This window comes from Geotrypetes seraphini, chromosome 14, assembly GCF_902459505.1.
Source record: "Geotrypetes seraphini chromosome 14, aGeoSer1.1, whole genome shotgun sequence".
In the NCBI taxonomy this organism is placed as follows: Eukaryota; Metazoa; Chordata; class Amphibia; order Gymnophiona; family Dermophiidae; genus Geotrypetes; species Geotrypetes seraphini.
This window is the reverse complement of record NC_047097.1, coordinates 6,207,505-6,235,475: the sequence shown is the minus strand read 5'-3', so window position 1 is coordinate 6,235,475 and position 27,971 is coordinate 6,207,505. Positions and strand designations below refer to the sequence as shown.

General features: G+C 44.8%; 1 protein-coding gene across 5 annotated transcripts in view; it reads left to right on the top strand.

Annotated features, from left to right (window-relative positions):
* The window catches only part of AP3B2 (adaptor related protein complex 3 subunit beta 2), a 166,248-nt gene that overhangs the window by 43,052 nt on the left and 95,225 nt on the right, over nt 1-27,971 (top strand). For all 5 annotated transcript variants that reach the window (XM_033921002.1, XM_033921001.1, XM_033921000.1 and 2 more), the window contains exons 2-8: nt 3,969-4,044; nt 4,143-4,217; nt 11,686-11,781; nt 14,620-14,780; nt 15,247-15,313; nt 18,559-18,741; nt 23,555-23,731. In XM_033921002.1, the coding sequence (XP_033776893.1) occupies nt 3,969-4,044; nt 4,143-4,217; nt 11,686-11,781; nt 14,620-14,780; nt 15,247-15,313; nt 18,559-18,741; nt 23,555-23,731 (835 nt within the window). The remainder of the gene's footprint in view (nt 1-3,968; nt 4,045-4,142; nt 4,218-11,685; nt 11,782-14,619; nt 14,781-15,246; nt 15,314-18,558; nt 18,742-23,554; nt 23,732-27,971) is intronic.

Sequence of the window (27,971 nt, the reverse complement as noted above, 5' to 3'; positions counted from 1 at the left end):
AGTGAACATTGATAGGACCTTCCTCCTCCTCATGGGCGAGCTACGTGTTAGACCGGAAACCAAGACACAGAACATACAGAGCTGCACAGGATCCTGTGATAACTACTGCTGCGGTTGCTGCCAGCATTCTGCCATCTTCATGCTGTGAGTAAGTAGAGGGAACATAAAAATAGCCATACAGGGTCAGACCAGTGGTCCATCTAGCCCAGTATCCTGTTTCCACAGTGGCCAATCTAAGTCACAGGTACCTTGCAAAAACTCAGATAGTAGCAACATTCCATGCTACCGACCCCAGGGCAAGCAGTGGCTTCCCCTATGTCTGCCTTGGTAGCAGACTATGGACTTTTCCTCCAGGAACTTGTCCAAACATTTTAAACCAGCTACATTATCCGCTGTTACCACATCCTCTGGGAACGTGTTCCAGAGCTTAACTATTCTCTGAGTGAAAAAAATATTTCCTGCTATTGTAACTTCATTGAGGGTCCCCAGCAGTGTTCCCTCTAAGCGGGCGGGTGTTGTGAGCAAACTTTTTTCACCGTGAGCCAAAAATATCGGGCGCCAGCAAGTTATGAGCCAACTCGCCCGATTCTCCTCTCGCCGCCCTGCCATCTGCCGTACGCCTCTTCCGATCGTGCGCTGTGACGAGAAACGTGTGCGCTGCGATGTAATATTTTGTGCGCCAGCGCACGCCAGCGCAGCTTAGCGGGAACACTGGTTCAAATGGTTTTATTTATTTCCCCAAATTTATTTTTGTTATATGCATTGAAAATATTTGATATTGCGTTTAAATCAAAATCTCAATAAACTTGAAACGAGTGCCCGTGAGATTGTGGGAGGGTTAAATACTCAAAACTTAGAAGTTTTTGCTACGCCAGCTTTCTGGTATCTTTACATACAGTGGCGTACCTAGCATATGTAACATCCGGGGCCCATCATTTTTTGGCACCCCCCCCCATCTGTAAGAAAAACATGATTTTTAGTAACAAACCACACGTCACACATGAGTACCTAGGAAAAGGCAGCATCTTACATATTGCAGTGAGCAGTACATCAATACACCCATTGTAAAACTAAACAAGCCAGACCAGCACAGATCAATCCTACACCGTCAATCCTAACAGAAAACCATGTCTTTCGAACACACAGAACACAGAAAACACCTTCGCCTAGTAAGGAATATGTAATCACAAACTAACCCCTCCCTCTTTTACAAAACTGTAGTGTGGATTTTAGCTACGGAGGTAACAGCTCTGATGCTCATAAAATTCTGAGCATCAGAGCTGCTACCACCAAGGCTGGTGCTAAAAACGCTTCACAGTTTTGTAAAAGGGGGGATAAAATAAAAATACATAGACAAAGGTTAAATTGAACCAGCAAGAAGCTGGACTCTGCATACAATGCTTCACAGAAACAGTGACACATGTCTCCTAAAGCAATAAATAAATAGAAATTTTTTTCTACCTTTGTCTTCTGTGGTTTCTCCTTTCCTCATCTTCTTGTAACTCTCTTCCTTCCATTCACTGTCTGCCGTCTCTCTTCCCCTATATGGCATCTTCTCTCCTTCTATGCCCCTTCCAGAAACTGTATGCCTCCCCCTTCCATCTCTCCTTTCACCCCATTGGTCTGGCATCTCTCTCCCCGCCTTCCCTCTCCCACACCTCTCCTCATAGTCTGGTATCTCCCCTTCCCTGATTCTCTGGCATCTCTCTCCTTTCCTTTTCTTCCATCTTTCGTTCCCCCTCCATGCTCTCACATCTCCCCCTTCCTTTTCCCTTAGACTGGCATACCTTCCTCCTATGCTCCAAGCCCTGGCATCTCCTTTAATTCCCTCCCTCATCTTCCTTCTCCCTCCAGCTGGGTACCGCAACACTCTTCCCTGCAGCTCTGCACTTCCCCACAATTGCCATGCTTCGGTTCCTCTTCTTCCTTCCTTCCTCCCCCCCCCCCCCCGCGGGACCCTGCGGCACCATCAACTCTTACTCCCTCTAATGTCGGCCCTGCAGCTCCAGACTTCCTCGCACCTTCTCCCCTCCCCCTTTGGATCGCTATTATTTTAAATGTTATAGCCGCGGAGCTGTATCCATCAGTGGAGATGTCTAACCTCGGCCTGCCCCGGAACTCTTACTGCAGCAGCCGCCCGTCTAGGCAGGAACAGGAAGTCACTGTTGCAGTAAGAGTTCCGGGGCAGGCCGAGGTTAGACATCTCCACTGATGGATACAGCTCCGCGGCTATAACATTTAAAATAATAGCGATCCAAAGGGGGAGGGGAGAAGGTGCGAGGAAGTCTGGAGCTGCAGGGCCGACATTAGAGGGAGTAAGAGTTGATGGTGCCGCAGGGTCCCGCGGGGGGGGGGGGGGGGAGGAAGGAAGGAAGAAGAGGAACCGAAGCATGGCAATTGTGGGGAAGTGCAATCCCCCCAATGCGTCCCCTTACCTTACCTCCCCTTACCTTTGCGACGCGTGTGTGCGCTGTGAAGAGAAACTTTGCGCTGCGATGTAATATTTTGTGCGCGCGCGCAGGCCAACGCACCTTAGCGGGAACACTGGTCCCCAGTCTTTGTAATTTTTAATGGAGCACAAAATCGATTCACTCTTGCCCGTTCTACACCACTCAGGATTTTGTAGACCTCAACTATCTCTTTTCTAAGCTGAAGAATCAGGTTTCATAGAAACATAGAGTATGACGGCAGAAAAGGGCCAACAGCCCAACAAGTCTGCCCACTCGAATAACTTTCCCTCCTAAATACTCCCTCGAAGCAACCCCACATGTTTGTCCCATTTTTTCTTAAAATCGAGCACGTTGTTGGCCTCAACTACCTGAAGTGGAAGATCATTCAATGATCAACCACCCTTTCGGTGAAGAAATACTCCCTGATGTCGCCATGAAATCTCCCACCCTTGATTTTTAACGGATGCCCTCTTGTAGTCATAGGTCCTGTGAGGAAAAAGATGTCTTCTTCCACCTCAATACGGCCAGTAACATATTTGAACGTCTCTATCATGTCTTCCCTCTCTCTGCGTTCCTCGAGAGTGTATAGCTGCAACTTACCTAGGCGTTCTTCATATGGGAGATCCTTGAGTCCTGAGACCATCCTAGTGGCCATTCGCTGAACCGATTTCATTCTCAGCACATCCTTTTGATAGTGTGGCCTCCAAAATTGAACACAATATTATCAAATATCAAAGCAGTTTTACAGACCTTTTTTTTTTTTTTTTTAAGACATTAAAAACAATTATCAATACAGCAACAAAAACACCAAAAGACAGACAATGACTTACTGGTACAAAAGGTAACAGGGAACAACTACAATATTAAGATAGTAAAGAACGGGAAGGAAAAAGCAAAGGGGAGGGGGAAGCAGGTACTTTTAAACTAGCCTTGAATTTATCAAAGTACGTAAGCTCTCTTAATTGGCTAGGGGATGCTTTCCAGAGTGTAGGTGCCGTAACTGAAAAGAGGAGTTCCATCCTCTTTATTGTCTTGCTCGCTCTTCTTTGAACCTTTTCTAATTCTACTATATCTTTTTTGAGATATGGCAACCAGAATTGAACGCAGTACTCAAGGTGAGCGATACAGAGGCGTTATAACATTTTTAGTGGATGAAGTTGGGAAGGGAGTACAAATCTGAGGTCTTTTGTTGTTTTCATCATTATCTGGGGGGAGGGGGGGCACATGAATTTTTAAAGTGTTAAAATGTGGTCATGTTGGATTAAAGTTTGGGAAGTACTCTACTACCTTATTCTGTCAGGCAGTTGCACTTCTGATTCTAACCTGAAATTTCCCATTAAGTACAAGTAATGGTGTGTCCTGTTTTTTTTTGTGTGGGATCAAACTTGGTGCAAGTATGTGTAGGATTCATTCTTATCTGAATCTAAAAGTGCTCCCCATTCATAAGGGCATCTGGACCCCTCCCAAGTCCCGCATATCATGTCTGTGACCTTTACTGGGGTTCTTTGTGGTTTCCAGGCATGATGACCTGAAGGAGATGCTGGACAGTAACAAGGACTCTCTGAAGCTGGAAGCAATGAAGAGGATTGTTGCGGTGAGCAAGTTTCAACTGGATAGTTTAATCTTGACATCTGATCCCATATGGCTGCTTAAGTTGATTCTGAAGGGCAGTGCTCTCTTTCCTGTTCTTAGATGATAGCTCGAGGAAAGAATGCGTCAGACCTGTTCCCAGCTGTCGTCAAAAATGTTGCATGCAAGAACATAGAGGTGAGTCCCATTTCACCAAGGAGTGTAGCGCAGGGGAAGGGGTAAAACACGGACCTGACGGACCTCGCGGATCTAAACCCGTACGGCCTTAAAAATCTGAGGTCCGTGTCGGTCCGTGTCCGTGGCGTTTGTAATTGCTGTTGCTGACAGACCTTGATGAGATTTTTAGCGCTGACGGATCCGTCTCAGCATAGGGAGGGAAAAGTGTTAGGATCCGTCAGTGCTAAAAATCTCTTCGAGGTCTGTCAGAGCCAGAGACTAGTGCTGGAGCGGCAGAGCAGAAGCCAAGAGAGCGGGGACATTGGTTTTGGGCGTGCGTTATGGAAAAGAAGTCTCCAAACTCCAGCACTAGCCTCTGGCTCTGACAGACCTCGAAGAGATTTTTAGCGCTGACGGATCCTAACACTTTTCCCTCCCTAGGCTGAGACGGATCCGTCAGTGCAAAAATCTCATCAAGGTCTGTCAGCGACAGAAACTACAAGCGCCACGGGAAGGGGTAAAACGCGGAGCTCACAGACACGGACCGACACGGACCTCAGATTTTTAAGGCCGAACGGGTTTAGATCCGCGAGGTCCGTCAGGTCCGCGTTTTACCCCTTCCCATAGCGCAGACAGTAGAAAGCCTCTCTCCTGGGCAGTCTGAGAGGATTTGTCATGAGCATGCTAAATATATCAGGATCTGAAACTTTCCATCATTAACCATTCTACACAGCTTGAAATTGGCAAATTTACAGAGCAGGCCAGAGTCGCTCAAAATGTCCCCCGACAGAAATTCAATGCTAGACCATGTCTGGGCACTGGCGTTGAAGTTCTGGGTTTCTGAAGGTGGCTAACACATAACTGGGTAAGTGCAATATCCAGCACTTAATTGGTTATGGGTTACTCGCAGGGGTGTCCAACCTTTTTCTGGGGCCGCACAAATGCTGCAGCAACACAGAGGAGGGAGCCGGCAAGATGGTAAACACCCGGGGGCGGCAGAGGAAAACACTGCATCGCCCTCGATTGGGGCCGCACAAAATACTTCATGGGGGCCACAGGTTGGACACCCCTGGTGCATAAAAGAGAAGACTGACTTGAATGCGGTCCTATTTATGCTGAATATTGACACTTAATCAGCCGTGCTCAGTCTGCTCCCCCCAAATATTTCAATCTTTTTTTTTTTTTTTAACAAAAAAAAGTTAAGGAATTTCTCTTTCGAAAAAATAAATTCAGTAGCTCTACAATCACACTTGATAGTGAATTGTAAGTTTGAATCCAGGCGTTCAGCCAGGAAACAAAAGTTAGCAACATATGCATAGTGCTATTCCAAATAAAAAAATAAATATAATTTAAAAATTGTTTCCAAAATAGCACAGATTGAAGAAAATAAACAGAAGAATAAACATATTCATCTTCAAAAGCAGCTGCATATAGAGTAGCAACAGATGGAGCAAACGATGCTTCCATCGCTACCTCATCTATTTGCTAATAATATTCCTTTTCATAACAAAAATTATTCCTGGTCAGTACCAAGATCATCAAATCAATAAAGAAACGAACTGGTATATGATGATTGTTTTGAGCCATCGGCAGAATTGATGTCATCAATTGTGTCATGCAGTCATGTGGAATTTGTGTATAAAGGAAAACCACCTCCCTAGTAATTAATAGAACTGGAGAAGGTGGAAATGGAAGCTCAACAACTTGAACCAAAGGTTGAAAACAGGTATCCACAAATTTGGAGGGAGGTTGTAAAACAGATCCCCTAGTAGGTATAGTCAGTCTACTGGGGGAATTAGTGAAATCTCATGAACCTTTAAAAGTAAATAAATATAAGGAATCTTAGGGCTCCTTTTACTAAGGTGCGCTAGTGTTTTTAGTGCAGGCAGGAAATTACCGCGTGCTACGCTTCTAGAACTAACGCCAGCTCAATGCTGGCGTTAAGGTCTAGCGCGTGTGGCAATGTAGCGTGAGTTATTCCGCACGTTAAAGCCCTAGCGCACCTTAGTAAAAGGAGCCCATAGGATAATAAGTAATCAAAACTACAGTCATAAAAGTAAAGCCCTAGTCAGAAAAAAAAAAAAAACCCTCAAGGGTTAGCTCTTTGCTCTGGAAGTGTCCTTTTCAGCACCACCGTTCCCTCATGATGAGTGGACAGCTCCCAGCAGCCTTTGCAGGATATTATTCAAATAAGCTCCTTCTTTATACTGCTCAGGCTTCCTCCACTGGTCAGTGACAGGAGCTCCACCCTCTAAATAGGTAAGTTAACCAGCAAATTTTATCTACTTAACTTTATGAAGATTTTCATCCAACCCCCTCTTGTATGAAACCGCACTAGCGTTTTTTAGCGCAGAGAGCCGCGCTGTATGGCCCGCATTGCTCCCAATGCTCATTGAGTTCCTATAAGCGTTGGGAGCAGCCATTCAACGTGGCTCTCTGCGCTAAAAACCGCTAGCGCAGTTCTGTAGACGAGGGGGGTAAGTGTAGATGGTTAGATACTGGGTTGAAAATTGAGACAAATCTGTAGCCTGGTCATAACTTGCATAGCTAGGTTTATAAAACTTGCAACTGGATTTTCTAACATGCACTATCATGTCGGTGCGCATTGATACCATTAATGCATGTTATTAGTAACGAGATTCCATTCATTGGGACCTGCAATGCAATAATGGGCATGATCAGCACTGGCACACCCTATTGTGGAGCACACATTAGTAACTAGCTGTTTGCTGGTTAGAGCTGAAAATCAACATTGACCAGCAAGGTCCCCAAAAGTCCTGCCCCCAAAGCCATCTCCCTACTTACAGGGAAAGAAAGGTCTGGCCAGAACCAATCTGCCCCTCCTATTTAAAAGAAATTTGTGTCCACTACCGCATTCCCTTGCCTTCTGAGGCAGGAATGCAAAAGCGGAAGGGTGACGGTTATGGGAGACTTCAACCACCCTGGGATAGACTGGAGCATTGGACACTCCAGCAGCGCGAGGGAAACAAAGTTCCTGGAGGCTGTGAGGGATTGCTTCTTGGAGCAGCTGGTCCAGGAACCGACACGAGGAGATACCACACTTGACCTAATCCTCAACGGTCTAGGGGGCCCCGCAAAGGAGGTGGTAGTAGTAGGGCCACTAGGAAACAGTGATCACAACATGATCCAGTACAAACTAGAAATGGGAACATCAAAAGTGAAGAGAACCACAGCGATGGCACTCAACTTCAGAAAAGGGAACTACGAAGCTATGAGGAAAATGGTGAGACATAAACTCAGAAACAGCTCACGGAAGATGGAGACCGTAGAGAAAGCCTGGTCCCTACTCAAGAACACGGTGCAAAAAGCACAAAACATGTACATCCCCAGGTTTAGGAAAGGGCGCAAACAGAACCAAACAAAAAACAAGGTATGGATAACAAAGGAAGTGAAGAAGGCGATAAGCGACAAGAGATCATCATTCAGAAAATGGAAAAAGGACCAAACAGAGGAAAACCGGAAGGAACACAAAAAACACCAGAAAGAGTGCCACCGAGTGGTTAGGGAAGCAAAAAGAGAATACGAAGAGAAGCTGGCTGGGGAGGCGAGAAACTTCAAACCGTTCTTTAGGTACGTGAAGGGGAGGCAACCGGCAAGGGAGGAAGTGGGACCATTGGATGATGGAACCAGAAAGGGAGTGGTAAGAGAGGAAAAAGAGGTAGCAGACAGGTTAAACAAGTTTTTCTCGTCAGTCTTCACGAGCGAGGACACATCCAATGTACCAGAACCTGAGGAGATTATAAGTGGGGATGTAGATGAAAAGCTGGAGCAAATAGAAGTAAGCCATGAGGACGTCCTACGACAGATAGATAGATTAAAAAGCGACAAATCACCGGGCCCGGATGGAATCCACCCAAGGGTACTAAAAGAACTGAGAAAGGAAATAGCGGAAACACTCCAGCAAATATGTAATCTATCATTGAAAACTGGGGAGATCCCGGAGGACTGGAAAATAGCAAATATCACGCCTATCTTTAAGAAAGGATCAAGAGGAGACCCGGGAAACTACAGGCCGGTGAGCTTGACTTCGGTTCCGGGTAAGATGATGGAAGCACTTATTAAGGACAGCATCTGCGAGCACATGGAAAAAAATGGGCAGCTGAGGGAGAGCCAACATGGCTTCTGCAAGGGAAGGTCTTGCCTCACAAACTTACTACATTTCTTTGAGGGAATAAACAGCCAGATAGACAAAGGGGAACCCATAGACATAATTTACCTCGACTTCCAAAAAGCTTTCGACAAGGTACCCCACGAACGACTGCTTAGGAAGCTGTGGAACCACGGAGTGGAGGGGGATGTATACCGATGGATTAAACACTGGTTGGCGGGCAGAAAACAGAGGGTTGGAGTGAAGGGCCAATACTCAGACTGGCAACGGGTCACGAGCGGAGTTCCGCAGGGGTCGGTGTTGGGACCGCTCCTGTTCAATATATTTATAGACGATCTGGAGACAGGGACGAAATGTGAGGTTATCAAATTTGCAGATGACACCAAACTCTGCAGCAGGGTTAGAACCACGGAAGACTGTGAAAGCCTGCAAAGGGACCTAACGAAGCTGGAAGAGTGGGCCAAAAAGTGGCAGATGCGTTTTAATATAGAGAAATGCAAGGTCATGCATGTTGGGAAAAAGAACCCGATGTTCAGCTATACAATGGGGGGAACATTGCTAGATGTGAGTACCCTTGAAAGAGACCTGGGTGTGCTGGTGGATACAACAATGAAAGCATCAGCACAATGCGCGACAGCCTCAAAGAAAGCAAACAGAATGCTGGGTATCATCAAGAAGGGTATCACGACCAGGACAAAGGAAGTCATCATGCCACTGTACCGTGCAATGGTGCGCCCGCATTTGGAGTACTGTGTCCAGTATTGGTCGCCGTACCTCAAGAAGGACATGGCATTGCTTGAGGGGGTCCAGAGAAGAGCGACGAAAATGGTAAGAGGTATGGAAAACCTTTCATATGCCGACAGGCTAGAACAGCTGGGGCTGTTCTCCCTGGAAAAGAGGAGACTTAGAGGAGACATGATACAAACTTTCAAGATCCTGAAAGGCATAGATAAGGTAGACAGGGACAGATTCTTCAGACTGTGGGGAACAACAAGTACAAGGGGGCACTCGGAGAAACTGAAAGGGGATAGGTTTAGAACCAATGCCAGGAAGTTCTTCTTCACCCAGAGAGTGGTGGACACATGGAACGCACTCCCGGAGGTAGTGGTGGGGCAGAAGACACTACAGGGATTCAAAGAAGGTTTGGATAAATTCTTGAAGGAAAAGGGGATTGAGGGATACAGATAGAAGTAAGGATAGGTTTTTTTTTAGGGCAGGGAACACTTGACAGGTCATGGACCTGATGGGCCGCCGCGGGTGCGGACCGCTGGGTGCGATGGACCTCTGGTCTGATCCCGGTGGAGGCAACTTCTTATGTTCTTATGTTCTAGTTTCCTTTTAAAAAATGCTGCCTGGAGTCTCATCTCTTCTATCATGTTAAAAAAAAAATTATCAAGTTGCTTGGACTGAGGATAATAACCTCCTTCACTACTGCCAAAAAAGCTAGGCAGGATACCCCTGCTTCCCCCATGTCCAAAAAAAAAAAACCGGAAGCAGACAGGAAGGAGATTCCTGGCCAACCCTTTATCTGTTTTTGAATAAGGAGACAGGAGATCCTGGGGCAACTTGGCCAACTTTATTTTTCATATGGGTTTTTTGGTGACAAGAAGAAGAGAAGGAACAGGGGATGGTGCAATGAGAATCAGGAAGGTGGCAAGGAGTTTGCAAGATTTAATCCTGCCCTTGCAGCATCTTGATTGGCTGACCAAGTTAGGTGGCTAGAATTGAAAATCATTGCTAGCCACCTAACTTTTTCCTCGGAGCCTAATAATAACCCTCCTTACCTTGGCCTATTTTGAATTTGATTAATTAAATTTTGGGTTTGAAAAACTTTGATGTAGATCTCTCGGATACTGACCTCGTAGACACATAAGAACATAAGAAGTTGCCTCCGCTGAGGCAGACCCTTGGTCCATCCTGCTCAGCGGTCCGCTCCCGCGGTGGCCCATAAGGCCCATTGCCTGAGCAATAGTCTATACCTATCTATACCCCTCAATCCCTTTTTCTTCTAGGAATCTATCCAAACTTTCTTTGAAACCATTTAATGTTTTCTTGTCTACATCAGCCTCTGGAAGCGCGTTCCATGTATCTACCACCCTCTGAGTGAAAAAGAACTTCCTAGCATTTGTTCTAAACTTGTCCCCTTTCAATTTCTCCGAGTGCCCCCTTGTACTTGTGGTGCCCCTTAATTTGAAAAATCTGCCCCTGTCTACTTTTTCTATGCCCTTCAGTATCTTGAAGGTTTCTATAATGTCTCCTCTAAGTCTTCGTTTCTCCAGGGAGAAAAGACACACTGTTGGAAATTTCAGAAAAAGTGTTACACATCAGACTAATGGCAATATTCTAGCCTCACATGCCATGCATGTAGATGTATATATTTGGGCTTCAGTAATTCATATATGAGATTTCTTGTGAAGAGACTTAAATGCAATAAAATACTTTCCATCAACCAAAGTCTATTCAGTACCCAAAATTAAGCGTGCATTTCAGTGCACAGTTATAGAATAGGGCCAATTGTGTGCATAGCATAATTAACTAATTGGCAATAAGTACCAGTTTTTGGAACACTCTTCCTACCCCTATCAGAGAAGAAAATAACTTAGATCGTTTTAAAACTCATTTATTTAAAGATGCCTTTAATATTTAAATCCTCCCTTCGGAGACTCCTGCTCTTCTGCTAAAAGAATCAGATCACTGTACCCCCCCTTCTTTTTGTTCATTCCTTATTTATTCTCTGTCCTATACTGATTGTATTTCCACCCTATTCCCTTTTTGTATCATGTTAGTTCCGTTCTTGTCTGATTTGTGTTACGCCATTTACTGAGTTGTTTCAATCTTTTTTAATTGTACTGTTAACTGGCGTGTTTTAATTTTAGTTTGTTTCCCCTTTTTAATCTGTAAATCGCTTAGAAGTTATATAAGCGATAGCATCAGATTTTAATAAAAACTTGAAACTTATGTCCCTATTCTGTGTACAGTGTGCCTGACTTCTCTCTTTGGCAGATGCAAAGATGCGTTCATGTGGGAGGGGCATGTCAGGGGTGCTGACAATTCTTGCACACACTTTATAAAATAGTTGTATTTATGTGCCCAACTGTCGCATTTGGGCGCCACCCTATAGACCTAAGTGGTCGCGCCTAAAGTTTGGCATGTAACTGCAGACATACGCTAGTACACTATAGTAGATTTGGTTGCAACTCTGCCATTGTAGAATTTTAGCTTAGTGCCACGTTTTATGGCACTTAACTTTTAGAATGGTGATGTTTTATGGCACTTATTAATGAGATGAGTGACGGAACAGTCTAGTGCAGGCTACTCTGACTCTTGTTTGTTATGTTGCCTTGAAATCTGTCCTAACAGGTGAAAAAACTGGTATATGTCTACCTGGTCCGATATGCAGAGGAACAGCAGGACCTGGCTCTTCTCTCTATCTCCACCTTCCAGCGAGGCTTGAAGGTCAGGCATTACATGATTCTTGCAAATCCGCATGTTCAGTTGATTTATTGTGCCTAGGGACCAGGTTGGTAACAGACATCCTATGTCAGGCCATGTAGCAGGTTCAGCATGGGGGAATAGCAGTTAGTTCAGCGTTGGAGGAGTGTGTGGCACAGTGGTTGGATCTACAGCCTCGGAACCCTGGGGTTGTGGGTTCAAACCCCGTGCTGCTCCTTGTGACCCTGGGCAAGTCACTCAGTCCTCCATAGCCCCAGGTACATTAGATAGATTGTGAGCCCACTGGGACAGATAGGGAAAATCCTTGAGTACCTGATTGTAAAAAAAAAACCAAAAAACCGCTTAGATAACCTTGATAGGCGGTATATAAAATCCTAATAAACTTGAAACTTGTTTCACATACCATATACAGTATACTCAAATATAAACTGACCCAAATATAAACCGAGTTAACTGTTTTTTCCACCCCCAAAAAAGGAAGAAAAAAGGTTTACTTGAATATAAACCCCGGGGGGGGGGAGTTTAATGTTCAACTGCATTGCCTTGCCTTGCCTTGCCCTGCCCTGCCAGACTCTGCACCCTGTTCCCTCTCCCTCATTGCTCTGCCAAGCTTTGCATCCAGCCCCCTCACTCACTCATTCATCTGCCCTGCCATGCTCTGCACCCAGCCCCATTCCCTCTCTACCAGGTTCTGTCCTCTGTTCTCCATCCCTCCTGATGAGTTGCAGGCCTCCACTGGACTTGTCATGAGATCTGGCGGTTCAGCGATGGCTGGGACAGGAAGGATCCCTCCCACCTCCTGTCCCAGCCAATTCTAAAAAATTTTACCTCCCTCCCGCCTCCCCTGCGTACCTTTAGTATCCCTGGTGATCCAGCGGTGAATCGTGGCAGGAGCGACCTTCCTTTGCGCCTGCCTGTGCAGAGCCGCTAGCTAATTTGCTGCTGTGAACTCACGGCAGCCAATCAGCTAGCGGCTCTGTGGCTCTGTACGGGCAGGAGCGAAGGAAGGTAGCTCCTGTTACAATTCACCGCTAGATCATCAGGGATACTAAAGGTATGCAGTGACAGGCTGGGACAGGAGGCGGGAGGGATACCTCCTGTCCTGGCCACCACTGGACCACCAGACCTCAAGGCAGGCCCGGTAGAAGCCTGCAACATGTTCATGAGGGGGTATGGGTCAGTACTGACCCGACTATAAACTGAGACCCCCATTTTTGGGCTGTTATTTTGGCCCAAAAATCTCTGTTTATATTCGAGTATATATGGCACTTCTCCACCAATAAGCCTCAGCTGTGCTTTGCAGACATCACCTTTCAGGCCAGGGAGCTTTATCTGTACCTTTTCGTCAGAAAGTAGCAAACATAATGTAACAGATAGGTAGGTGCATGTGTCCATTGAGAGAGGTGCAGAGACTACATGGGCCAGAGTTGTCAGGCTAGCGAATAGTAACAACTCTCAGTCACTACTTACCTGAGTTAGAGTCAAACCTGTAACCCAGAAATCACAGAAACACAGCTTAAAACATTGCATAAATGCAATCAATTTGGTCTTTTTCTCAGCAGGTGTGGGAGTTGTAATTTATTATATTGCATATTTAAAATGATAACAAATATAAAGTAAAAACAATGATGGTAAGGCCCATCCTTTGTATTGTAAAATCAGGGACTGCTATTCCTGGATAATATTTTATTGTACTTACTGTCTTGAAATTTGAACAGAAATTAGAAACCTCTTAAATGAAAAGGTTTCAAGTATCATATTTCTAAATGTGTTAAATACGTTTATTTTATGAGTTTGTCCAGTACTTGTCCATGGTGCTGATTTTGTTTGGATAAGATGTTAACAGGAAACGTTGGGATTCCTGGGTTCCGGGCACAGCCCTGCCACTGTCTTAATATAGTACAAGTCATGGGGGATGGGCGGAGGTAATTTTCAATCCGCCCACATTAAGATAAGGCCATGTATAGATTTCATCTATGGACTTTGCACCAGTTCTCAGAGTGCAAGTATACGCTGTTACTGGAATACGTTGTTTTGTATGAGTAGAATTTTGTATGATCTGAAAAAGCTATCGTACACATACTTTTCCTTTTACAACCTGAACACACTACCAGGAATGCCTTTTCGCAATATTTCAAAGTCTGGGTGTTGTGGAATAACATTGGATCTATATTCAAAGTGATTTAACCAGCCGTAAATGGCTCCTGGCTATTTAAATTGCCTGTTTGGGGCTAACTGCTTGTTTCCGTGGCACTTAACCAGTTAATGCCGTTGAAAATAACTGGTTAGCGCTGAATGAAAACCGGCTATTTTAGGAGCATTCTAGGAGTGGAGTTATCACTAGGCCAGTTATTTGCAATATTCACCACTTAAGTGGCCAGGTTAACCACATAAATAGGACCACATAAAAGTCAATCCTATCTTTATGCGGCAACCCAATAGCCAGTTAAATGCTGAATATTGCATTTAACTGGCAATGCATTAGCCAGCTCCAGAAACTGAGAGATTCAGTGCTAGTGCCTGGACATGGCCCAACATTGAATTTCTGGGTTTAACTGTGGCGGCGGTCAGCCAAACAAAATTGGACCCATTCAGATTTAGCTGTGTTGAGGGTGGGCAATTTTCAGACAGGATAAAACACTTTTTACCTGTGGAAATTGCTTTGAAAATTGGCCTCCATACCATCTTGTGCCTCACTTTTTGACACTTTGTGCACTGTTCGTGGCTCTCTGTCACATCAACGATGGCCTACTTGTTTCCAAAATCAAGCCTACACAGATGTCAGTGAATGGCGTGTGCCAGCTAAATCCAGATTAGTGACTTCTCATTTTCTGTTTGTAGGATCCTAACCAGCTGATACGTGCTAGTGCTCTCCGTGTCCTCTCCAGCATTCGTGTACCCATCATTGTACCAATTATGATGTTGGCAATCAAAGAGGCTGCTTCTGATATGTCCCCCTATGTCCGCAAGACAGCTGCTCATGCCATACCAAAACTGTACAGGTAAAAAAGAGCCAGCATCCACACTATACTCTGTTCCAGAGAGCTTGATGCTTTAGAAACATGTACAAATCATCCCTTACAGGACAAGAATTGTCACAAAAGACATTCTCCAGCCTCTGAAATGAGCAAGGGTTATAAGCTCTGAAAGATATCTGGAACACTGGAGACTCTGGGATTCCTTAGAAAATGGAAGAAAAACGTTCTCTCTATGCTCTTCTCTAACCCTGCTATTAGGCCACAGTGGGAGACAGGAGACTTAATGAACCAATTCAGAGAGTAAATCCTAGAGGCTAATGCAGAGGGTAAAAAGGTGGGGGTGGGGAATGGACATCAGTCTTTAACAAACCACTAATCCAAAGTAGGACACTTTCCCCTAGGCCTTCTTTATACAGCTAATGGTCTAGTGGTTACATATCTTGCCCTTTGAACTAACAGAGAACTTGGCAAATGATTCCTTCTATTGCAGTTTGGACTCGGATCAAAAGGATCAACTCATTGAAGTGATAGAGAAGTTACTGTCTGATAAAACTACGGTGAGTGAAACTTTGAATCAGCAGCACTGATGTTGTTCTGCTTATTAACAAAAGGAAGGCTGGAACATCTCTGTCTTTACATAAACACCAGGAATTGGGGCATACTGTAGGCTCAATGAACAACCTGGGGGAAAAGTATCTCATATAGGGTCTTTTGTACCTCTGTACATTGTACTGTGGTAACAGAGTACCATATTTCTGTATCAGCAGCCCAGTGGATCTGATGTCCCTCCATATGTAGCACTGTAGAAGCAGGGTCTTATCTCGTTTTGTATGTAACACTATAAAATTAGAATCTTATGTCCTTTGATATAAGCAAGACCTTATGTAATGTCGTGTTGTACATTCACACCAAATGGTCAGGTTGACTTCAAGCAAGATTAGGCACTACTTTCAGTGATTTTGGAAGCTAAATGTTCAAAGATCCCATTGGATGCCACCCAAAAATATCATATCCACAGATTTTTTTGCAAAGAAGAAAAACAGCAGTCTAATGAAAATCACATCTAGGCTTCTTCCAAGGGCTCAGGTCCAGGAGTCCCCCAGCAGGCCAGATGCTTATGAAGCACTAGGGGGCTGTTTCTGGAAGCGGTGCCTGCCGCATGTCAATTCGGGACAGGCGCTGCGCCCAGAATTGCGGTGAGCAGGGACCCTAAGCGCCAGAAAATGTAGGCCAGGGTTTAACAGGCCTACATTTCTGGTGCCTAGGGTCCTGTCAGAATCACGACCAGCAGCGCATAGCAACACCCACTTCCGGGCTTTGGTGTCACTATGTACCGCTAACCGCCAGGGACCTAGGCGCCAGTCCCCGAGGCCATGTAGCGGCGGCTATTTTTTATTTTTTTTTAACAAAGGTTTAATTGGGCTTTAATGGCATGACCAATTATCGCACCACCTAAACCCAATTAAACATCTTATATTAGATAGTAGGTGAGATCTAGGCCCATGCCGGCGCCTATCATAAAGCGACTTGTTTGTGAAGCCAGGCCGAGATGTCTAGAATCCCATCTGTATACTCTAATTATACAGACCCAACAATGAAAAAAAAATCAATATTCCTAGAGTCTCCATCAAACCCATGTACAGTTTGTGAGAAAATATGAATTGCAATTGTTTAGTTATCTGTTCTGTGTGTGTCAATTTTTTTTTATTTTTTTTTTTAATTTACTGTCTATATTGTCATTTGTAATTATATTGGATCAGATTGATTTATTTGATATACTACCTTATACCAAGGTTTTAAAGCAATTTACAACACAACTAACTAATTTGTACATAAATAGCCTACACATGTTTGCACAATAATATTAGCAGCAAACCATAATACAGAACAGATTATTGAAAAGCGTTCTGGAAAAATCCAGGTTTTGAGAAGCTTGTGAAGAGCATAGGGCTCCTTTTACGAAGCCACGTTAGCGGTTTAACGTGCGTAACAGCGCGTGCTAATTTGACGGCCGCGCTAGCCTCCTCTTGAGCAGGCGGTAGTTTTTCAGCTAGCGCGGGGGTTATCGCACGCTAAAAAATGCGCGCGCGATAAAGCCGCTAATGTGGCTTCGTAAAAGGAGCCCATAGTGTTTTGCAAGTGGCAGGATTGTATACTGGCCTTAATGAGGTGATATCAAAACATTTGAATATAGTTTGTTATAACATCAGACAGGGCTTTAGGCATTTTGCAGTAACTAATATGTGTTGGGGTACAAGAAAAGCCTGTTGATCTTGTAACTCCCAAGAGAAGGGCAGAGTGGCTGAGGGCAGATAGGATGTGTGTGTGAGAGAGAACATAAGAGTTGTCATACTGGGAAAGACCAAAGGTGCATCAAGCCTAGTTTCCTGTTTCCAAGAGTGGCCTACCCAAGTCCCAAGCACGGGGCGTATAGAGATGAAAGATGATATCTTCAGTCTTACAGGGCCCTCGATAACCAGAGGACATTCGCTGAAAATCAGGGGAGGGAAATTTCAGGGTGATGCTAGAAAGTACTTCTTCACCGAAAGGGTGGTCGATCATTGGAACGAGCTGCCTCAGCAGGTGATTGAGGCCAACAGCGTGTCAGATTTTAAGAGAAAATGGGATATTCACATGGGATCAATAGGGGAGTAGGAGTCAGGGAGTGGGTCATTGGTATGGGCAGACTCGATGGGCTATAGCCCTTTTCTGCCGTCAATTTCTATGTTTCTATGTTTCTATGTTTCTAGCTTGATCCCAAGTAGCAAAACAGAAATAAAGAATAAGCAGTGGCTGAGGGCAGGTGGGAGGTGAGAGTGGTAGAGAACTTGCCCAGCTGAGAGAATATAGTGACCAATTAGATGCCATGCTTCATTTTCCCAGAGAAAAGATTAAACTCTGTCAGTCACTAATGGCAACTTTGTGGAGGTCTTCCTTTTCTCTTATTCTTATAAATAGGCCTTATCTAAGGGCTCCTTTTTCGAAGCCGCATTAGCGGCTTTATCGCCCGCACCTTTTTAGCGCGCGTTAATCCCCGTGCTAGCCGAAAAACTACTGCCTGCTCAAGAGGAGGCGGTAGCGGCTAGCGCGGCCGGCAAATTAGCACGCGGTATTACACACGTTAAACCGCTAACGCGGCTTCGTAAAAGGAGCCCTATGTGTCATTGTTCATTTTCACTTACTTTGTAAGGATGACTGTGATCCAGGTGTAAGAAATAGCAGTATATCAAGAAACAAATAAACAACAAACACACCACCTGTCAAGGCGCCACTTTATATGAGACTGCCTTGGTCTGTAAGCCAGTTGCAGTAACCTGTATTGTTTATATATGTTGCCTAGTTAGTTACTGTTTAACAATAACATGTCCATTTCAAAATTTCTGCTGCTCAGAGCTTGGGGGTACTTGGCTTGAAGAAGTTGGGAAACACTGGTCTATACTGCTTTCTGTTTTATCTTCTACTTTAACATCTCTTTCTCTCCTTTTCCTTGACTTGTTCTTTTTTTACTCTGTTCTCCCTTTTCTTGTACTTTGTTCTCAATGATCTTTCAACTTTCTTAAATTCTTTCTATCTCCTTCATTGTTTTATTTCCCTTAACTCTTTTCTCATCCTTTCCCTCTGCTATCTCTTTTCTCTTCTTATATTCTGCTTTTTTTTTTTTTTGCTCTTCCTGCCTCCCCCTCATACTCTGTTCTCTGTCTGCCTCACACTGTTACTCTTGTTGCTTTTCTTCCTCTTGTACTGTGCTCTCTCTTTCTCTTTTTTCTCTTCTGTTTTCTCTCCAATTCTTCCTTCCTCTCAGCTTGTGGCTGGCAGTGTTGTGATGGCTTTTGAAGAGGTCTGTCCTGAGCGAATTGACCTGATTCACAAAAACTATCGGAAACTTTGCAATCTGCTTATTGACGTGGAGGAATGGGGCCAAGTGGTGATTATCAACATGCTGACCCGCTATGCACGTACGCAATTTCTCAACCCCAACCAAAATGTAAGTATAAACATAAGAAAAAGAAAATATATGAGGCAAATTATAGGCATATGAGTAACCTTGATATCTGAACAGCTGAACATGTTGATCATACTTCTGTTGCACCATGTGTTAACTGCAGTAAGAGTGTAAGTAGTAGTATTAGCTGACTGATGCTTATATAGAACTATAGAATCAGTACTGTTCTAGGACTGGAAGATGGCCTGCTCCTTCCTCCTTTTTTTTATCCCACATCTTCTCCACCATTTACTCAGTGCTGAAGAAGAAAATGGGGATCTGAGGGATGTGCAGAAATCTGGGTATAGCAGTAAGAGCCACCACTCTTACAGGATCACCTCATACCTCTATGGCCATGCTGCATTCCAGTCTACACCATCAATGTATCTTGCACAAAGAGTTGATAATGCATCTCGGTATGCAGGTTCTTTTAGTTCTGGCAAAATCATAGTTGCTACAAGCAATATAAACTATATGCATAAAGCTATATGGATAAGGCCATAGTGGAGAGACTGAGCTAATTCTTTGCTTCGGTCTTTATGGAAGAAGATGTAAGAGATTTACCTGAACCGGAAATGGTTTTCAAGGGTGATGATGTGGAGGAACTGAAAGAAATCTCGATGAATCTGGAAGATGTACTAAGCTAGATTGACAAGTTGAAAAGTGATGAATCACCTGGACCGGATGGTATACATCTCAGGGTACTAAAATAACTCAAACATGAAATTGCTAACCTGCTGAAAAGAGGAGACTGAGAGGGGACATGATCGAAACATTCAAGATAATGAAGGGGATAGTAGATAAAGACAGGTTGTTCACCCTCTCCAAGGTAGAGAGAACAAGAAGGCACTCTCTAAAGTTAAAAGGGGACAGATTCCGTACAAACGTAAGGAAGTTTTTCTTCACCCAGAGAATGGTAGAAAACTGGAACACTCTTCCAGAGTCTGTCATAGGGGAAAACACCCTCCAGGGATTCAAGACAAAGTTAGACAAGTTCCTGCTGAACCAGAACGTACACAGGTAGGGCTAGTCTCAGTTAGGGCGCTGGTCTTTGACCAGAGGGCCGCCGCGTGAGCAGACTGCTGGGCACGATGGACCACTGGTCTGACCTAGCAGCGGCAATTCTTATGTTAAGACCCTGTGTCAGCTGCGCTGAATCTGGTTTGTAATCACTGACGGCTGCACTGGTGCTGTAGAGAGATATGGCTATGTCTAGGGAATATTTACACCTTTCCCTGTCTTGGGTTAACCATTCGATAGCAATAAGAAGGCCGAGAAAGAGAGGTTCTATGTACTCAATGATTTAATTGTGACATAAAACAAAAGCATAATAGGGTTGTTTTCTTGGAGATAGGTTTGTTATGAAATTTTAACTTACTACAACTAATAAATTTTGTCTAATGGGTCCTAAATCAAGAAATTAGAAAGCTAGATTCACACTCCCAAAACCAAAGCAAAATTCCCCTAACTTATCCCAAAGCCAAAAAAAAAAAATAAAACAGTAACCATACAACCTTCTTTGGCAGTCATAACACCAGCTCCAGGTCTGTTCCCAGGAAGGCAGGTGTTCTATAATGAGGCATAATTTATTTGTTATGTAGGCTACAGACAACCCAGTCCTCAAGATAATGACCAGTGTTTATTCAGTTCTTGATATACAGTACCACCTTTCTGTGGTACAACAAAAGTAGTTTTATATACAGTGTTCCCCCGGTCATTCGCGGTATTCTCCGACCGCCTCTTCCTTTACTAAATTCAGGCTTCACCAATCAGGAGCTGCATGTCAAAGCAGCTCCTGATTGGTCAAGCCTTACTTTAGTACAGGATGAGGCGGTTGGAGCATACCGCAAGTGATTTCTTTCACTCGCCGGCACTCTAGCTGCCCTCTCCTGCCTCTCCAGCTGCCCTGTCTCCCCAGGCGAAAAACTGTATTCATGGTTTTTTGATATTCGCAGAGGTTTCTGGAACGGAACCCCCGTGAATATTGGGGGAGTACTGTATAGGTATTTTCTGTGCTCCCTAGTGGGCTCACAGTTTTTATACCTGGGGAAATGGAGAGTTAAGTAAGTTCCCTAGGGTCACAAGGAGCCACAGTGGGAATCAAACTCAGTTTCCCTAGTTCTCAGCCCACTGCACTAAGATACTCCTCCATGCCTGCATGTGTGAACTTAAAGATAAGGCCACAATGGCATATGAAGGAATAGGTGAGAAAATATAGTGTCCTGAAGAGTCTGTGAGTCTTACGAGTGTTATCTTGGATGTCATCACAGGAACAGGATCCCCCGCATTGTCATGTACTGTGGAAAAAAAAATGGCACAAAGCAAAGTCTTTGCCACAGCAGATAATTAGTACAGTAATTTTAGTCTTCCATTTTTTGTGCTATATGCATGCTGTATGTCTGAACACTGGAAACGGATTCTATGATTGGTTGGATTGGAGCTCACCAATGTTAGCAGAGCAAATTAGACATTTGCTATCACATGCATGTCAGATGCACATCTTCAGTAATGAGGCCAAATGCAAGTGAGGAATGCTAGAGTACCAATGCTGGCTGAAAATGGTGGGGGAGAGTATGGCATAGTGGTTAAAGCTACAGCCTCAGATCCTGAGGTTGTGGGTTCAAACTAAAGAATGACATGGGGGAAAAATCTGTCCCCGTCACTGCACCGTCCCCGGCCCCTTCACTGCCCTGTCACCGCCATTTCCGTCACTGCCATCCCATTCACCGCCCCGTCACCATCACTGCCATCCCATTCACCATCCCGTCACCTTCCCCGCAACATCCATACCAGCCTCAGTACTGCAATATTTAGCTTATTCCTTCTTTTTAAATCAAAGTTCTGGCTGCTTAACTGGAGAAAGAGATGTTCAGCTGGCAGGGCTTTGTTTATAAATTTTTATCAACACAACTAATATACTACTTTATCCTGAAGAAAAAAAAGAAAAAGAAATAGAATTGTTGTCTGGTTTCTGCTTTCCTCATCTTCTCATTCAATTCCTTCCATCCACTCTCTGTCTTCTCTCTGCGTCTTCCATTTGCTCTGTTACTGTGCCTCTCCCTTTCTCACCCCCTTCCAAATTGGTCTCACCCATCTTCTTCCCTCCGCTCCCCCCATAGTCTGGCATCTCTGTATTCTTCCCTGCATCTCGTCCCTATTCTCTCTTTCCCATTTCCCTTCAGCGTCTTCACCCCCCTCTGTCTTCCCCATGTCCTGTCAGTGTCCTTCTCCCCTCTCTGTCTTCCCATGTGCTTTCAGCATCCTTTTCCCCCCTCTGTCTTCCCCATGTCCTTTCAGCATCCTTCTCCCCCCCTCTGTCTTCCCCATGTCCTTTCAGCGTCCTTCTCCCCCCTCTGTCTTCCCCATGTCCTTTCAGCGTCCTCCTCCCTCCCCTGTCTTCCCCATGTCCTTTCAGCGTCCTCCTCCCCCCTCTGTCTTCCCCATGTGCTTTCAGCATCCTTCTCCCCCCCCCCTGTCTTCCCCATGTGTTTTCAGCATCCTTCTCCCCACTCTGTTTTACCCACTTCCCTTCAGCGTCTTTTCCTATCCACATTTCCTCATCCCTGCCCCTTACTTTCGTGGCGCTTTCAAACCCCCCCCCCCCCCCAGACAACAGGCCCGGTCCGACAAACCTCCCTGTCCTTTACCTGTGGCCGGCGATGTCTAAACTGCCTTCTTACAGCAGCCGGAGCATTGTAGTTGCATATGGCTGCCGTAAAGGTCGTCTCTGATGCTATTTCTGGTTGCGTCAGAGATAACCTTTACGGCAGCCACACGCAGCTTCAACGCTCCGGCTGCTGTAAGAAGGCAATTTAGACTCGCGGCCATGAAGGTAAGGGGCAGAGAGGGAGAAAGGGAGCCGTTTCAATTCGGCGGCGGCAGTAAGGAGGGAGGGAGTGCAATAGGTGACCGCACGCATTCCCTCCCTTAACTGCGGGGAAAAGGCCATTCACCACTCCACGGGGTGGTGAATGCCCTTGTCCACGTAGCCACGGTGAACACAGGTTTTTCCTCACCGTTTTGGCAGGTTAACCATGGCTACCTGCGGCTAGCTGCGGGTAACAACCACTGTGTCATTCTCTAGTTCAAACCCACGCTGCTCCTTGTGACCCTAGGCAAGTCACTTAATCCCCCCTCCCCCACCATTGCCCCAGGTACATTAGTTAGATTGTGAGCTCACCAAGACAGACAGGGAACAATGCTTTGAGTACCTGAATAAATTCATGTAAACTGTTCTGAGCTCTTGGGAGAACAGAATAAATAAGTAAGATAATATGGTTGCGTCTTCAAGATCTTCTTAGCTATCCTTGAGTCTGAGAAGGACTGGCCTCTGTTTCACTGCAAATCACAGCAGGAAAGCAAAGAGCAAAGTCTCATAGTTCACACTCAGTTCTCTAGGGCTCCTTTTACAAAGGCGCGCTAGCGGTTTAACGTACGTAATAGCGCACGCTAAACTGCCGGATGCGCTAGCTCCTCTTGAGCAGATGGTAGTTTCTGACCAGCGCGGGGGTTAGCGCGTGATGAAAAGTCGCGCGCGTTAACCCCGCTAGCACGCCTTTGTAAAAGGAGCCCTCGGTCCAGAGTGCTTTGCTCTAGTCAATGATGGTTTGATTCTGGCATCACGTAAGCAAAGAAAGTGTCGGGTCAGGCTATAGCCCCATAGTGCTACCTTAAAAACTGTGCTGTGCTGCCCTAGCTGGTGAGGTTGCCCTTACCCTAACCACCGCCCACCATCTTTACCTTCTCATTCTGGCAGTATATCGGTTCTGACTTAGCTCTTAGATAGTACATAAAGTCCTTTATCATTTTCATGCAGGAATCTCTCTTGGAGGAAAACCCTGAGAAAGCTTTCTATGGTTCTGATGAAGATGACTCTAAAGAGGAGAAAACAGAGGCTGCCTCTCTGGTAAAGCGGAAACCATATGTGATGGATCCAGACCACCGACTACTTCTGCGAAACACCAAGCCCCTCCTGCAGAGCAGGAATGCTGCAGTAAGATCCTTTCCTTTTTATGTAGCCTGCTGTCAGCCTGACATGTGCCTTGCAGCCTGCAACTCTAGGTTAGAAGACATGTCCTTCAATGAAAAGTTTAGTTAAGTTTATTGACTTGCTATACTGCCTTTCTTTGTGCAGGGATGTCAAAGTCCCTCCTCGAGGGCCGCAGTTGGGTTTTTAGGATTTCCCCAATGAATATGCATGAGATCTTTTAGCATACAATGAAAGCAGTGCATGCAAATAGATCTCATGCATATTCATTGGGGAAATCCTGAAAACCTGACGGGAGGCCACATTACCAAAAAGATGTGCTGAGAGCTGAATCAGTTCAGCGAATGGCCACCAGGATGGTCTCAGGACTCAAGGATCTCCCGTATGAGGAAAGGCTGAGTAAATTGCAGCTATACTCATTCGAGGAACGTAGAGAGGGGAAGACATGATTGAGGTGTTCAAATACATCACGGGCCGTATCGAGGTGGAAGATGATATCTTTTTTCTTAAAGGACCCATGGCCACAAGAGGGCATCCACTGAAAATCAGGGGCAGGAAATTTCATGGCAACACCAGGAAGTATTTCTTCACCGAAAAAGTGGTTGATCATTGGAATGATCTTCCACTGCAGATAATTGAGGCCACCAGCGTGCCAAATTTTAAGAGAAAATGGGATAGGCATGTGGGATCTCTTGGGGGAAGAAGTTAGGGAGGTGGGTATTAGAGTGGGCCGACTTGATGGGCCGTGGCCCTTTTCTGCCATCATTTTCTATGTTTCTATGATTGCGGCCATCAAGGAGGGACTTTGACACCTGTGCTGTACTGTATATACTAACGCAGTGGTTCTCAACCCAGTCCTAGGCCACAGTTCCCAATCAGGTTTTCGGGATACCCACAATGAGTATGCATGAAGTAAATTCACATACAGTGGTGGAGGTGCATGCCAATTTTTGTGGATATCTTGAAAACCTGACTGGCTGGATATGTCCCGAGGACTGGGTTGGGAAACCCTGTACTAAAGTACATTACAATAAAAATGTCAAATACATAGAAAGCATCTAGTTCAGAACTCAAACCATGTATTCGGGTAAATGGCTTAGCCAGCACTTACTATGGATATTCAATGGCACTGTCTAGATCAGCGGTCTCAAACACGCGGGCCGCATGTGGCTCTCCAGGTTTTATTTGCGGCCCGCAGTCTGGAGGCCATCATTCTCTTCCTTTTGGAGCAGCAGCCAGCTCGTTCGCTCAAAGCCGCGGGTTGGCGGCTCCTTGCGCTATCCACTCCTGCATCGGAAGCCTCTCTGATGTCACAACATCAGAGAGGCTTCAGACGCAGGCGCGGATCTCGCAAGGAGCCGCCACCCGCGGCTTTGAACGAACGAGCCGGCCAGACACGCTGCTGCTCCAGTGGCGTACCAAGGGGGGGGGGCGGTCCACTGTTCTCTTCCCTGCAGGGCCGACCAACTCTGGCGGCCCAATGTCAATTCTGACGTCGAGAGGACGTTCTAGCTAGCCAATCGCTGCCTGGCTGCCCAGAATGTCCTTTCCGACGTTAGAATTGACATCGGGCAGTGAGAGTTGGTCGGCCCCGTGCAGAAGAGAAGCAGGGAGATGGCCTGTTCCCGATAGCGGCAGCAACAGCAGCAGCCTATTCCGCGGCGGCGGTGGCATGGGGGAGGGCAGGAAGGAAGGAAGAAAGAAAGAAAGAAGGTGGGGTGGGGATAGGGAGCCAGAAAAAAAAGCAAAAATGGGGCACAGAGGAAGGAAGAAAGAAGGAGGGGGGACAGGGAACCAGAAACAAAAACAAAAAATGGGGCACGGAATCAGAGAAAGACAGACAGAGAAAGAAAGAAAAAGTTGGGGGAGGGAATGAGGTCTGGAGGAGAGAAAGCATACAGGAGGCTGAAAGAAGGGAAGAAGTATTGGATGCACAGTCAGAAGAATAAAGTGCAACCAGAGACTGATGAAATTACCAAACAAAGGTAGGAAAATGATTTTATTTTCAATTTAGTGATTGCAATGTGCCAGTTTTGAGAAAGAAAAGATATTGAACTTTAAATGTGAGTGCTGCAGAAAAAAATAGAGTACTTGGAGGGCCACAGAAAAAATAGTTAATGTCTTATTAAAGAAATGACAATTTTGCATGAGGTAAAACTCTTTATAGTTTATATATCTTTCCTTTTAACTGTTAAAGGAAAGTTTTATAAACTATAAAGAGTTTTACCTCATGCAAAATTGTCATTTCTTTAATAAGACATTAACTATTTTTTTCTGCGGCCCTCCAAGTACCTACAAATCCAAAATGTGGCCCCGCAAAGGGTTTGAGTTTGAGACCACTGGTCTAGATAATGCCACTGAATATTCTTATAGACTATCTCTGCCCTGTCTAGATAGTGCCACTAAATATCCTTATAGATTACCTCTACCCCTCTCTTTGGTATCAAAATATCCTTATAGGATGGATGCATTATGCCACTGAGTCAGCCACCAACTCATGGCAACATACAAGGTGAGGAATCCACCTTGGCAGAGTAGAGGAGTGGTTTGCCATTGGCTTCTCCTGGTTGAATGGGGTAGTTTAGATTGTTAATGTGTAATGAACAATCTAAACTACCCCATTCAACCAACGATGAAGATTCTAGGAGTAACACTAGACCAAGGACTAACCATGAAAGACCACATAGACTCCTTAATCAAAAGAGGGTTTTTTACTCTCTGGAAACTTAAAACCATTAAGGCGTACTTCCACACTTCAGCATTCAGAGTCCTAGTACAATCCCTAATACTAAACCACCTGGACTATTGCAACATCACTCATCTGACAATCCCCCAGAAGCAAATGCAAAGACTACAACTGATACAAAATGCAGCAGTCAGGATGATTTTCGGGCTGAAGAAGTCCGATCACATAACCCCTTCCTACCGACTCCTACACTGGCTGCCGATGGAGGCGCGCACGAAGTTCAAGCTAGGATGTCTCTGCTTCAAAGTGTTAAATGGTCTAGCCCCAAAATACATCACAGACCTCTTCTCATTCCCAACCAATAGACATGAAAGAAAAACACACATGAAATTTGTCTCCCCACCGGCCAGAGGGTGCAAATATAAGAGACACCATCAACAACTGCTATCATATCAAGCAGCCATATGGGGTAAAGACCTAGGAAAACTAATCACGCACACAAACAACTATGAAGAATTCAGGAAACACCTAAAAACCTACCTATTCCTGAAATACCTAGGTAACGAACCGGAACATCAACCCCCCTCGTAACATCACCACATACCTGAACTTGCAAACTGTTAACCCAACCCCTAATCACTAAATATGAACACTCTATTCAACCTACGGAACATTTCTACTTCTGTGTAAACAACTTGGCACTCCCTGGCCTTGCAACACACAAACTGACGTTAACATTATTAATGTTATCAAATGTACACTGCTATACCCTTTAATTCGTTGTATAAGATATTCACTGCTATACTCTTCAATTGCTGTACGTAAAGTTTCTCTTTATTCTTACTGTATTTACAGTTTCTTTTATTGTAAACAGCTTCTTTTATTGTAAACCGCCTAGAAGTCGCAAGATTGTTGGCGGTATATAAGAATAAAGTTATTATTATTATTATTATTACATTTTACGTAAAATGGGGCTTCACTTGTGTAGTCAGGGCTGCCATCAGAAATTTCTGGGCCCCTTACTGAGCAATCCTATTGGGCCCCCCACGCACCCCTTCCCCCCCCGACACCCCCCTTCTTCCATGGGCCAAATACACACATACTTTTCTGCTAATGCTCCACCTAAGCCAGTCCCGTAAAATCTTCTCACGTCCATTGGGTGATTTGGCATAGAGGAGATATTCATAAAAAGAACGTCCGTCAAGATCTTTACTCATAGACTGTGCCATTTGCTTTAAATCATCTTCCATCATTAATCCAAATTGCACAATTCTTTCTCTGTCTTTGTCCTGAATGGCATCTGGCCACATTGCTGGATCCTTCCAGTCAACAAATTTATGAGCAGGCGCAGAGAACGCATTTTTAAACAAATGTAGTTTATCCTTGTACTCCTTATGTAATTTTAATCATCTATGGATATGTTTGTATGTTTATTGTTCAAATGGTTTTATTTATTTCCCCAAATTTATTTTTGTTATACGCATTGAAAATATTTGATATTGCGTTTAAATCAAAATCTCAATAAACTTGAAACTTGAAACGAGTGCCCGTGAGGTTGTG